The sequence below is a fragment of the Silene latifolia genome, chromosome 8 (assembly GCF_048544455.1).
Source record: "Silene latifolia isolate original U9 population chromosome 8, ASM4854445v1, whole genome shotgun sequence".
Taxonomy (NCBI): domain Eukaryota; kingdom Viridiplantae; phylum Streptophyta; class Magnoliopsida; order Caryophyllales; family Caryophyllaceae; genus Silene; species Silene latifolia.
Window position 1 is genome coordinate 6,248,069 of NC_133533.1, and position 13,996 is coordinate 6,262,064.

General features: G+C 40.0%; 1 protein-coding gene across 2 annotated transcripts; it reads right to left on the reverse strand.

Annotated features, from left to right (window-relative positions):
- Nucleotides 1–47: 47 nt before the first annotated feature.
- Nucleotides 48–13,876, reverse strand: LOC141596165 (SCAR-like protein 2). Of its 2 annotated transcripts, none has more exons than XM_074416256.1 (9): nt 12,754–13,876; nt 7,047–7,210; nt 5,844–5,967; nt 5,631–5,763; nt 5,241–5,305; nt 1,631–5,111; nt 1,035–1,139; nt 714–824; nt 48–338 (listed from the first exon to the last, which is right to left on the reverse strand). In XM_074416256.1, the coding sequence occupies exons 1-9, from the start codon at nt 12,909–12,911 to the stop codon at nt 294–296; spliced, it is 4,386 nt and encodes a 1,461-aa protein (XP_074272357.1). In that variant the 5' UTR covers nt 12,912–13,876; the 3' UTR covers nt 48–293. The 2 variants fall into 2 exon arrangements, with proteins under 2 accessions (XP_074272357.1, XP_074272358.1); XM_074416257.1 differs by having other exon boundaries at nt 5,844–5,975; nt 12,754–13,759.
- Nucleotides 13,877–13,996: the final 120 nt, after the last annotated feature.

Genomic DNA, 13,996 nt, shown 5'->3' on the forward strand with positions numbered 1-13,996 from the left:
CAAAATGACCCGTCTGAAGCAAAACCAACCGCAAATGAAACAAACATGACATGAACTAGACTTGAACTAAACAATGTAAAAGATCATTAAAATTAGCCTAAAAAATTACAATAAACATGAATTTAATCACATGAATTAAAAAAATCGAGGTCGTACGAACTTACATGGGCAACCTACACAACTGTGTAATCTTATTCATAGATACAACCACCATTATTCACAGAAAATCTTGACTAATTCCTGAGATCTCTTGTACTAATACTATACCTAGAAGACGCTTAACATCGCCTACATCACGTGTCGCTCCAACTATCGTCCTCACCATCGCTTCCTACAGCCTGCAATGCAAAACCATGCAACAATTGAAGCGTGTACAATAACATGACTTGCTACGAAAACATGCTTCCATATTTTTGTTTCAAGTCGGGAGTCAAAGATCCCGCCTCAAAGATCCCGCCTTTGGCATATAATAGGGACCTTGCCTAATAGTCGAGTGGCTTACCACAAGCGAATAGACTAAACTAAATCCAAACTTCTAAAACACCAAACGGGTTATCTTTCAATTACTCCCTCCATTTTATTGGGTTGTATGCAAATTTTAAAGCATGTGAGAAGGAACTTCCAAACTACTAAGACGGAGGGAATAACAAATATAATTTCAAATAGCGGTCTTGAATCTTGATGGTTGTGACAAGGAGAAGCAATAGACTAACCTTGCGAATCGCACTTGCCTTCTGCAGGATAGCAGTAACTTTGGTGCTGGTTGGAAGGCTAGGTGTTGTATAAAGTGACCGAGCTGTGTCTGTACGTTTAAGATTGAAAGACTGGAATAAAGAAAGAATAAAGTCGTTAGTCAGTTTATCACAGGATTTGAAACATCCATTTAACTGCAAAAAGCTAGGCTAGGAAGCTCAATTAACCATAATAATAACACCACCATTAAAGTTCTGATTTCCGATTACAGACGACTGCGTTTTAATGTTATAGTTCAGTGAAAAGGCTCAAGGGAATCTTAAACAAAGTTTAGTCCTTACTTTGGCTCGAATTTGATTTAGAAAATCTTCCTTGTCGTCCACGTTCTTCTCATCAGCCGCATACAATTTTTGCTTTTGATCACGCTCTTTGGGCTCAGCTCCCGGCTAGATTCACAGCAAGAAACGATTCACAACAAGAATACAATTAGACAACACAATGGCACAAATTCTCAAAAACAGACGGTCTCACAAAATAATTTCTTTTGAGACTGCTTCATTTACCCATTTACGAGTATTAATCATTAATACAGCCCTTAGGGCTGTATTTAAGAACTAAATTACTTCCCAAAATGGAATTAAATTAGGAATTTAAGACACAATTACGCGTAAATTGATGTCATTAATGCTTGATTTAAGGTTTTCATTCCTTTTTTGGCACTTTAAATACAGCCAAGGGTTGTATTTATCATTTTCCTTAATACAATCAATCCAACTCTTGTTGATTGTATGTCTCGTAACTTTTACGAATGAGACAGACTCTCAAGAGACTATCTTGTGCAATGGAAATAGGTCAAGTATATTCAGCAGCACAAAATATAGATCAAGGAACTACAGTATCAGACTATCAGCAAGCAGAGATGTGAGTAATCAATCACCTTTTTTTGTTTCACAATTGTATCTGACTCTCGGAATCTGCCTTGCAATATAGCCGAGTCATTTAAATGATGAGAATCAAAAGACCTATTCAGCCTGTCAGGTCCTTGTTCTGGCTTGTCTTCCACTCCATCTAGCAGCGTTCTTGATACACGCCACTCTAAAGGCGGAAGAGGAGGTAGTTGAGGCATTATGTCCACACCTGGACTCAGACACGCTTTCATTTCTGCGTAACCAATCTTTGTACCCAAAATTGTCGATTGACCTGTGGGGCCAGTAGGTATACCCCGTTGGGAGATTTCATCATGCTGAGGAGAGCTTGAGGGTGATTCAGTTGACGAGATTCTGCGTAATCCATCATAAGATGCATGGTCATTACTTTCTGAAGAATCCTCAGATTCCCACTGTTCAGAGCCTGAATCCGAAAGATGGCCCAGAGAATCATCACATGGGTATGATCGGCAAAACGTATCGTCATCAGAATCAGAACCCATATCATGATGCAACCTAGAGGATTCTGGAACCAATTGAAATGAAGGGAATGTTTCTATACTACTTTCATGGTGATCAATCCCTTCTGGATATTTGAGTTTTAGTTTGGAAGTTTCCAAGCCATCGATAGGCCGAAAGGATATCTTCATAAGCTCGAGTGGTGGTGATGGTGGAGGTGAGTTCGCTGAAACTTGCGATTTTTCATCCACAGAAGCTGGCAAAGGATTATTTGGGGTTTTCTCAACATTAGAGTCCAATGATCCACTCCTTCGAAGACCACTTTTTCGTAAATTTTGACCAAGCAACGATAGCAAAGATGATCTATCTTCAGTCGTATTAGTGGTTGCAGAACGTAGATTTTCCGAATCAGCATTAGATGGAACTTTACTTTCAAGAACATTGACATGGCCATTACTCAGATCCTGTAAAGCTGAATCGTCATTTCTGTTTCTTTCATCGTGATCCAAAGATTTATCACGCTTCTTGTGTAAGACATCATGAGACACGTGCTTCAAGGAACCAACGTCTTGCTTATTACTGTTGAAATTACCATCATGGTCATAGTTTCTCACAGATGAGGACAAAAATCTTCCAGGAACATCATCGACATGGCCATTGCCACAGCTCATAAGATCAGAATTTGACATGCTGGTAACAGGTGGCTTTGATGGCTGTAGTCCGAAAAGGGTCCCATTGGTCCATGAAGCATAAGGATAGGAACTGGTAGATGATTCCAATGGCATATCTCCAGACACATGAGGTGGTGCACAAACAGTCTTGTCATCAAGGGAATCTTGTGAACTAGATTCTACAGGTTTGCTGACAGCAGGTTGCAATCGTATTTCAGCGGCATTAATACACACATCTGTGCCCTGAGAAACAGTGGGTAAAGATGGAGGGCTTTCTACAGGTTTGCTGACAGCAGGTTGCAATCTTGTTTCAGCGGCTTTAACACACACGTCTATGCCCTGAGAAACAGTGGGTAAAGATGGAGGGCTTTCTACAGGTTTGCTGACAGCAGGTTGCAATCTTATTTCAGCGGCTTTAACACACACGTCTATGCCCTGAGAAACAGTGGGTACAGATGGAGGGCTTTCAAAAGACTGCTCATTAGAAAAGCAAGGTGGCGGGTCTCCTTCTTCGATTGTAGCGCCTTCAGACTGGTGGGATTCCACTGTATTTTCAAGATTCTCCACATTTGTCAGATACAGGGGAGCATTGGGCTGTACGAAAACATCATAAACTCCATCCTTCTGGGCAGTTGATGCATCTTCTAGCAGTTTACATTCCGAAGTTGATGCATCTTCAAGATTGTCCAAGTTGGTCAGATACAGGGGAGCATTGGGCTGCACCCAAACATCGATAACTCCATCCTTCTGAGCAGTTGATGCATCTTCTAGCAGTTCACATTTAGAAGTCAAAGATTCTAGTTCTTTTATGGTTTGGGTCTCGTATTCGCTCTCTGATTCCGAGTCAATTGTATTAAGTGCATCAACAAAGTAGTCAGTTTCACTGTCGATATCCTCGGGATAAGGCCATTCAAGTAAACTCGCATTATTCACTCCTGTAGAGGTATCCACAGGACCATCATATTCTTCAATGATCGTCCCTGCGTCCAACATGGACTTTTCAATATTAGTCTCAGATAGACCACTCGCAAACTTGTCATTAGTGACCAACTGGAGAGGGTTTTCAACTTTGGACAATTCTGCTACCGGGGCAGATGAAGTACCAACATGTTTTGCCTCGATTGTTTCTATCGCCCACTTGTCTTTTTCAATAGCCTCAAGCATGTACTGAACGTCGCCTATCCTCAACTTACTGTCTAAAGGATCTGATACAAAGTTGCCTTTCGGGATCAACATGGGAAAGTTTTCATTTTCAAGAAATCTCGCAATTTGAGGAAAAGAATCTGGAATGGTTTCTAGCGCTAAATCACACTCTTGATGAGAATTCTGACCTTCAGAAAATCTTGTCACTTGAGAAAAAGGCTCGTGAAGGTCAAAGTTTGTCTCATCCAAGTCTCGAACATCATTAATCCCACAATCTTTATGACTCAGCTCCGTGTCCCAATCAATAATTGTTGTGGGGTCCTTGTCATGTTCAGGTACGCCTTCTACATGATGGAGATTTTTAACATTTACAGGCTTCACATCTGTCTCGTGAAGGTGACTTGGTCCACTTGCTTCTATGAACTTCCCATTTATGGTTGTTCCAAGGTAATGCCCATCAGCATCTGATTCTGAGCAGCTTGTAACTTCCGATACGTTGTCCGCTTGGGAACTTTTAGCATCAACAGTCTTTACACGCTGCTCGTAAAGACAATCAGCCTCGGACGTTGTAGTGCTTCCGTTTTCAGATAAGTTGTCCACTTGATTGATACTTTTCGAAACAAAAGGTGCTGTTTGATGAAAAGGCTCATGAAGGTCAACATTTGACTCATCCAAGTCTCGAAAATTATCAAGCCCACTATCCTTCGGAGACAACTCCATGTCCTCCCAATAAGGAATTGTAGTGGGATACCTCACCGTTTGCTGGAGTCCTTCAGGCATTGGGGTGATGTTGTTTGGCTTCATCTCTGTATACTTCTGATCAGTCTCGGACTTTGTAATGCTTCCATTCTCAGATATGTCGTCCACTTGATTAATACTCTCCGTAGAGTCAGGTTTCATGTCCTGCTGATGTAAAATATTGTTCTTCTCAAGGGTATGTTGGTCATCTTCAGCTTCATAATTCACATCCATATGCTCCATAACTTCCAACTTCTCATCCCAGGTGACATCAGAACAAGGGGGTTTGCCTCGAAGTCCTTTATCATCCACGGAAATGCGTTCACTATGGTAATTTGTTTGACGAGTGTCGGGTAGTTCCTTAGTCGTCGTTTTATCAGGCTGAACAGAAATTTTGGAGCTAAAGGAATCTGACTGATCTCCGAGATCTGATCTAAAAGTCCTATCCAATGAGGAGCCTGCTTGAGAAGAAATCTGCACTCTGAAACCATCAAATCATATCGACTTTAGCTCAGAAAAGAAAAGCAAAAAAAAAGAAAAAAAAATTGGTGACGGCCATGCAGGATCTTTTAAGGCTCTTTTGAACAAACAAAGAGTTTAAAAAAGATACCTTTCACTGTTGTTCACACTAGGTACACAACTTGAGAACCGTTCACTATGTCGCCATGACCTTCCCTGAAAAGAGCAGATGTTAAATTAGAATCTTAACACGTGACTTAATTACTGAATTTAAAAATTCAAAATTCAAATACAATAACGCACTCAGTCTCATACGAACAAATGATCCTACCAGCAGCCATAACTATGAAAGAAAAGGGACGTGTGGCAACATACTCAATGTCGAAAACAAAAGCTAAAACTCATCAAATTGCAAGGAAATAAACAAGATACATTGACAATACGAATCATTTAGAGAAATGATCATTTACAAAGATAATCAAGAAATATTTTGCGGCAAATGTACTTGTTCTTTTTTTTTTCATTACTTTAGAAAATGTACCTTGAATTTGCGAGTCTTCCTTTCTCTTTGAGATTTCTCTCTGTTACGTGCTTCGGAGGTGGCCGATGCCCGCCTAAAGAAGGTTGGATCTGAGTATCTCTTTAAACACGACCCGGAACCACCCGTGTCAAACCTTTATTGCAACAAGCTAACTGTAAGGCACATATTATCAATTAAACTAGAATAAGCTGAAGTTTCAGAAGCCGACTCTACCTATCAAGCAATTGTAGTCGAGGAGGTTCGTGGCATTCTTCATATGTGTCCATGATAAAATGAGGCAAGTCATCACATATAAAATGATTTTGCTCATTTTTAATTCGAGGATGCCACTCGGAGCCTGCAAAACTGCTGATCTTGAGAAAAGGAAGTTTCGAGAGTTCATATTAATAGCGACAAATCTTATATGCAGTCTGATAAAGAAATCCAAGCTCAAGGACAGATGTAGATCAGTATATACTGTAAATTATTTTATTTTTTGGGTTACGGATTAGAATCGAACCCCCAACCTAGCAGTTGGGGTAAGAGAGCTCTTACCACTTGAGCTAACTCTTGTTCTTTGTATATACTGTAATTTATAGGAGTACTTAATTAGGAGTACTTAATTACACTGTACCATGATAAACCTCACTCAAGAAACTGAATTAAATCACGGGCCCCAATTTCTGATCATGACTGTGTAAGCAGGGCGCTAAAAATGACTAGGTATACCGGTACTAGGACAATAGGACATTCATTAATTCACCAAAAAAAAAACATTGTATTTATTGACCTTTATGAACAGAAAGCATCCAAAGACCAAAGAAAGTAACCATACTGCCCTTGCATTAAAAAAAAAAAATAGCAACAGACTTGTGGAAACTTACGATTTCTTACTAACACCATTTCAAGATGAAACCCAATCTTTAGAGTTTTACGAGGATTCAGATTAACATTATCAATTAGAATAATTTATGGTTGGCTCGGTTGGACAAAAAAATGAAGCATCCAGATCCATTTATCAAAAACCCAATTGAAATTGGGAATATATTGAAGATTATTACTTGTATTATACATTTTATTTACGTTAACTTTGAACTAACTGTTTTGATTTTAAATACAAAATATTTATAGAATAAACAAACAGTATTTTTTCTTAAATCACTCGGAAAAAAAAAAGTACAAAATATGTTGAATATTTAATTTGACGAAAGAAAAGAAAAAAAAATGTGGTATCGGAAAATTTTGTCCTATATGTGCAAATCGAAATTGGGGAGATCTTTACCCGGAGTAGAGCATAAACCTAAAAGAATTAATTAAAAAGGCCCATTCAAGAACAAAAAAATGACATCGTGATTAGGATTGGATCTCGATGAACTGATACATCAGTCACATGACTAGCCAACTAGCAAACTGAGAAATATATGAGATAAAACATACCAGGTGAGTAGGCAAAATGCATGTGGCTAGTTTGTGACAATATGGCCTTTTCAAGAGATGGCAAAGAGGTTTCAATCCGTTGCACGCGAGTAACCAGCTTACGACTTCTAGAGGCAGTAGAAGCCACGTCCTCTTGCAAGCCATGGAAAACCTCGGCTGCAAATCTACAAGTCCACAATACATGGTGCAAAATCAAATTAACAAACATTCTGCAAATACCATCACTAAGAACTTAGTAGAACAGTAATGAACCATGCATCTTCTCCCTCCCCTCCCCTCATTATATCTTAATAAAACAATAGCGAACGTTTAAAAGAACTTAGTGAAACATGAGAGTACAACCAGAACATTACAACAACAACAACAACATCAGAGCCTTAATCCCAAAATGATTTGGGGTCGGCTGACATGAATTATCCTTTCGAACCGTCCATGGGTGCACGCACGCCTCAAAATGCGAATAAAAAAGGGAAGATAAAAAACAAAAGGGAGAACGAAAATGTAATGGAAAGTCAAGGTGAACTTAGGGGTTTTAAAATCGAATTCCGTCTTTCTTTTATAAAAACTTAAAATTTAAATCGAGAGAAAAGATTAAAACGATTTTTAAAAACCGAAATAGAGTTAAGGATCCGGAATGAACCAGGTAAAATCTATAAGAAAGTGGTTGTTGAAAAAGTGTGTAATAAAGGGGAGAAAAATAAATAAATTAATTTCTTTAAATTAAATAAATAAATAAAAGCACTAAATCATCAAAAAAACATCAAATACTAAAAATCCACATGTATCCTTTCCCTCCATTGTGCCCTCTCCGTCACCATACTCTCCTCAAGCCCCGGAACTCTCATATCGTGCTCTATCACTCTCAACCATGTCTGTCTCGTCTTCTTCCTCTCGCCTCTAGGGACCTTTTTTCGTTCTCCAAGTCTCCGGCCTCCTAACCGGTGCGTCTATAGGTCTCCTTCTCACATGGCCAAACCATCTTAGTCGGTTTTCCATCATCTTGTCCTCTATTGGCGCCACTTTAACCTTTTCCCTAATCACCTCATTCCTTAACCGATCTTTCATTGTATGTCCGCACATCCACCTCAACATGCGCATCTCCGCCACACTCATCTTTTGAATGTGACAATGTTTCACGCCCAACACTCTGAGTCGTAAAGTAGGGGGAGCCTAATTGCCGTGCGATAAAATTTTCCCTTTAATCTTTGGGGCATATCTTTATCGCATAGAAACCCTGAAGCACTCTTCCATTTCAACCATCCCGCTTTAATTCTCTGAGCCACATCTCCGTCTAACTCCCCATCTTTTTGAATAATAGATCCTAGATATCCGAAGAAATCCGAACCCTCAACAACATTCCCATCGAAAATAATACTCCCCGCCTCTGTCGATCTCAACCCCGCCACCTTAGTGAATTGACACCTCAAATACTCGGTCTTACTCCCTTTCGGCTGAACCCACGAGTCTCTAAAGTCCGCTCCACAATTCCAACTTTTCTCCACCCCTCTTTTGTCTCATCAATCAACACAATATCACAAGAAACAACATACACCAAGGGATGTCGTCCCGAATATCCCTTGTCAACTCATCCATAACTATAGCAAAGAGAAAAGGACTAAGTGCGGAACCTTGATGCACCCCGATGGTAATAGGAAATTCTTCCGTTCTCCCAACATTAGTGCGAACACTTGCACTAGCCCCTCATACATGTCCTTTATGAGGTCAATATATTTTCGCGACACACCCTTTCTCGCCAAAGCCCACCAAAGTACTTCTCTTGGTACCCTATCATATGCCTTTTCCAAGTCAATAAAAACCATATGCAAATCCTTCTTCTTGTCCCGATGGTATTCCATCAACTGTCTCATGATAAAAATCGCATCCATAGTCGATCTCCGGGGCATAAATCCAAATTGGTTTTCCGAGGTGTCTACATATCTCCTAAGCCTTTGCTCGATTACCCGCTCCCATAACTTCATTGTATGACTCATAAGTTTAATTCCCCGATAATTGGAACACTCTTGGACATCACCTTTGTTCTTGTACAAAGGGACAAGAGTGCTTTTCCTCCAAGCCGATGGCATCTTGTTGCTCCTCCAAATCTTGTTGAAGAGCATGGTTACCCATTCAATCCCTCTCTCCCCGAAGCACCTCCAAACTTCTATGGGTATACCATCCGGTCCCTCAGCTTTCTTTGACCCCATCTTCCTTAACGCCTTTCTAACTTCACTCTTTTGTATTCTACGCACAAATTCTCGGTTAACCATGCTTGGTGTTACCTCTACATCCCCAAAACCTTGTTCCCGATGTCCATTGAATAAATTATCAAAGTAAGAACTCCATCTAGCCTTTATCTCGTTATCCCGAACGAGTAACCTTGTCGTCCATATCTTTCACACACCTAACTCTCCCAATATCTCTCGTCTTTCGGTCTCTTATGCGAGCGAGTTTATAGATATCCTTCTCTCCTTCTCTCGTGTCCAACCTGGCATACACTTCTTGGTTAACTTTTGCCCTCGCATCCCGTACGGCCTTTTTAGCGGCTCGTCTAGCTTCCTTGTACTTTTCAAAGTTCTCATCACTCATGCATTTCCCCAAAACCTTATAGCATTCACGTTTAGTTTTTATCGCTTGTCTCACCACATCGTTCCACCAAGATGTGTCCTTACTTGATGGTCTATTCCCTTTAGATTCCCCTAATACCTCCCTCGCCAACTCCTTTACAACATGCTCCAATTTATCCCACGTTGCATCAATATCTTTCTCCTCACAATCCGACCAAATATCGCTACTTCCAACCTTATCCAAAAACGCTTGTTGGTTTCCCCTTGTAGCTTCCACCACTTGATCCGTGCCTCACCGATTATCTTTCTCTTCCTCAAGTCTCTCTTACCTCGAAAATCAAGAACCACTAGTCTATGTTGTGTTGCGGCACTTTCCCCGGTATGACCTTGCAATCGGTGTACTCTTTCCTCCACACATTCCTTACCAAAAGGAAGTCAATTTGACTAGCATTACCTCCACTTCTATAAGTCACCAAATGAGAATGTCTTTTCTCGAACCAAGTGTTCATTATACCCAAGTCATATGCCAAAGCAAAATCCAATATGTCACTTCTTGCTTCATTTCTCTCCCCGAACCCAAAACCCCCATGAATGTTCTCAAAGCCAACTCGACTAGTACCCACATGCCCATTGAGGTCACCACCAATGATCAATTTCTCTCCAATAGGGACACGTTCTACCACCTCTTCCAAATCTTCCCAGAAGGCTCGTCGAAAAGAAGCATCCAAACCTACTTGGGGTGCGTAAGCACTTATAACCGTCACCACCTCATCCCCGACTACAAGCTTAATACTCATAATCCTATCACTCTTTCTCGATACCTCTACCACATCATCAATGTAATCTTTATCAATGACAATACCCACTCCATTACGACTTTTGTCTTTACCCGTGTACCAAAGCTTATAACCCCAAGGCGCTATCACCCTTGCTTTATCTCCGATCCACTTTGTCTCTTGTAGACACAATATATGCACTCTCCTCCTTTTCATAACCTCCCCTACCTCAGCTAATCTCCCTGTCAAAGAGCCAACATTCCAAGTACCAAACCGTAACCTACTACCCTTCCTAAAGTCATGTCCTGATTTCTTTACCCGCTCTTGACCATGCTTCCTAGATCCAAACCTATTTGACACCACACCCATACTTCGAGGTGGCGCGCCGCTTTTGGGCGACGACCTAACAACCCTTGCATATTTTTCACTACACCCGGGTCTAGAAGATGTAGCGCACCCTTGCCTATTTGACACCACCCCCAGATGTAAAGATGGCGCGTCGCTTCCGGGCGACGACCTAGCAACCCTCACATACTTATCACTACACCCGGGTCTAAGAAGTGCAGCGCGTCGCTTCTGAGGAGACGCCCCAACAGTACAACCAGAACATTACCACTCGTAAATTACAGAGAAGATTCTTTCATCGTAGGGTACAAGTTATGCAACTTTAAAACATGAAGCACCTTCCTACCTTCAAAATGTACTCCCTCCATCAAATTTATACTCCCCTACTTGACTTTAACAAGCAAAAGTTATCGACTTTGCCTGTTATATTTCACAATATCCAATAGATACGATTTTTTGACAATGGAAGCATGAAAATAGTACTTCTGATATAGTAACTGTAGCTACATTGATAAAGGAATTATTGTTCAAAGTTGACATTAGTTAAACCCCAAAGCCATATAGAGACAATATAATTGTGATGCGGATAGTAGTTTCTTATCTCAATTACTGACATGTGATTTCCACCGATTAACCAGCAAACCACGAATTGTGAGATGGGAATATCATAAATGGGAATATCTGGGGTTTTAGCTCCGAAAAGAAACAAAGAGCTGATGGAGCAGAGAAGATCCTAAGGAACTAGCCATCAGCACGAAGAAAGGTTGAAACAGGCTGTAACTTCAACGAAAAGGCTGTCCTCCTTCACGAAGAGCATGTCAACTATACTCACAACAGCATTGGATGGGATCAAATGAGTGTCTGGCATAGTACGCTATAAATTTTGTGGCCCACAAACAAATGCGTAAGCAGGTGTGGGACGGGTTGACAGAACAGTCTCTAAATTTACTGAAACATTGTACATATCACTCTCTTTTGTGGGTCAGGTTCCCATGGAAAGTCCCGTCACTCCCGTGCTTGATCATCTCTAAATAGGATCACCGTCGCCCATAAAACCTCCAATTTAATGTTTGCTAGAAGCTCAAAAGCCCAGACAAACTTACACGATATTGATCACATTTACAAAACTACCCTTCCCTCACAGAAGAATTACCATTACTTCTAATAGTAGCTTCTCACCCAAACTGCTAAGGAGTACCAAGTATCAACCCCATAAAAGGTGCATTTCAGTTACCCATCGACCGTAAACAAAGAGGACCACCACAGGTTTCAGCAATTGCATGTACATGGGACAATGAATTACACAGCCATTATTGCAACTATTAATTTTCTACAGTCTCCTCATTTTCACAGCCCCTCAATTCCCTTACCAAACATGATACCCCAGCTCCACTGCTGGAACAAGGACGACAGTGGCAGACAACAAAAAACAACTTACTCGGTCCAGATAAATTCAATCAATCGTTCCACAGTAACAAAACAATTTACAGCATAAAGGGAGCCACAATGGCGATATTGATATCAACGGGTTTCAAACCCGGGTCATGAATATCACCACTCACTCACTGTCTTCTAGGATTCCTATGCAAACGGGTTTTGTACAATCGTACCCAAATCATGACTATTCTTACTCAATAATTCACACTCGACGACTTTACCATTTAAGCTAGCTGACTTGATTAATTGGTAATCCAATATAGTCAAGATTATTACTCCCTCCGTCCCGGTCAATTGTTGTCCTTTGGTTTTGGCACAAAGACCAAGGAAAGAGGAAGGGGCCAATGACTAAACGACAAGTGGAACAAATTGGTGTGAATGATCAAATTACTCATCAAATTCATTCTTAAAATAGAAAGAACAACAATTGACTGAGACACCCAAAAATAGAAAAGGACAACAAATGACCGGCACAGAGGGAGTAGTATACTTAATCAAAATCAATCATTAACTCCAACCTTAAAATAAGGCAAATAAATCAAAATTAACACAGGAAATTTAACAATTAGAGAGAAAGGAACATACTGTGAGAGATCACCTAATTGGCGAAGAAGACCAACAAGACCAGCAACAGCAACACCATCAAGAACAGCTTTTGGATCTTCACTCTCAACCCCATCTTTATACAATTCCTTAACTCCCAAACCATACTCATTTTTCACAGCAAACCTTCCCAAAGGCATCTTTTAACTCAGCCCACAACTACAACTACTCCAACTTAATATATCCCGCCTTCAGGCGGGTCAGATGTACGCAGCCTTACCCTTAACAAGTCGAGTCAGGACACACTCAAATTATGAAACTATATGACAGCAATTATAGTTTTGCCTTCTGGGTTTCCAATGCAACTAAGAAATATTATAACTTTGCTAGTAAAAACCCCGGCTTGATCAAATCAGATGTACGCAGCTTTACCCTTTATCTAGTTGAGTCAAAAGACACTCAAATTATGAAACTATATGACAGCAAATCAGCAATCATGATTTTCTGTTCTGGGTTTTATAATACAATAAAGAAAGATGAAATCTTTGCCAGTAAAAATCTCTACTTTGATTAAATCAGATGTACGCAGCCTTACCTTAATTAGTCGAGTCAAACCACACTCGAATAATGGAATTATATGACAGGAATCATGATTTTGCCTTCTGGGTTTCTGATATAGAGTTAAAAAAGAAAGATATTAAAACCTTTGCCAATAAAATTCCGACAGATGTACGCAATCTTACCCTGAATCAATCGAATCGAGTCAAAACAACTCGAAAAAAGTGATATGATGGAATAGTAAAATAGTAATGATGATTGTTTTTTTTCAAGAGAATTTTAAATCATGCAAAATTTGAAGTAGTAGGTAGTAAGAAAAGAGCATTTGAACAACTATTGATAATGTTGGGTTTTTTTTTTTGTGTTTGGAAAATCACAGAAATTTGGAGGATGAAGAAGACATCTTTGATTGCCAACTCTACAAGGTTGCTTTTAAATTTTGTTTGTTTCTTTTGAGAGGTTCATTTCACACTCTTCATATACCTCTATTGAGTGACAGTATATACTTTTGCTGATTTATTTATGAAGAGATAGAGATGTGTTGTTTTGATTGCTCTTTGTTTTCAAGGGTGAAATTGGCTTAAGCCAAGGGAATTGGCTTTGCAATGACTATAGTACCCTTAGGCCTTAGACACGGTTCTGAACTGAATTAAAGTGAACTGAAATTAAACGCAAAAAAATAGGACTTTGAACTTTTACTTTATGTATTAAAATCGGAGAGGTAGTT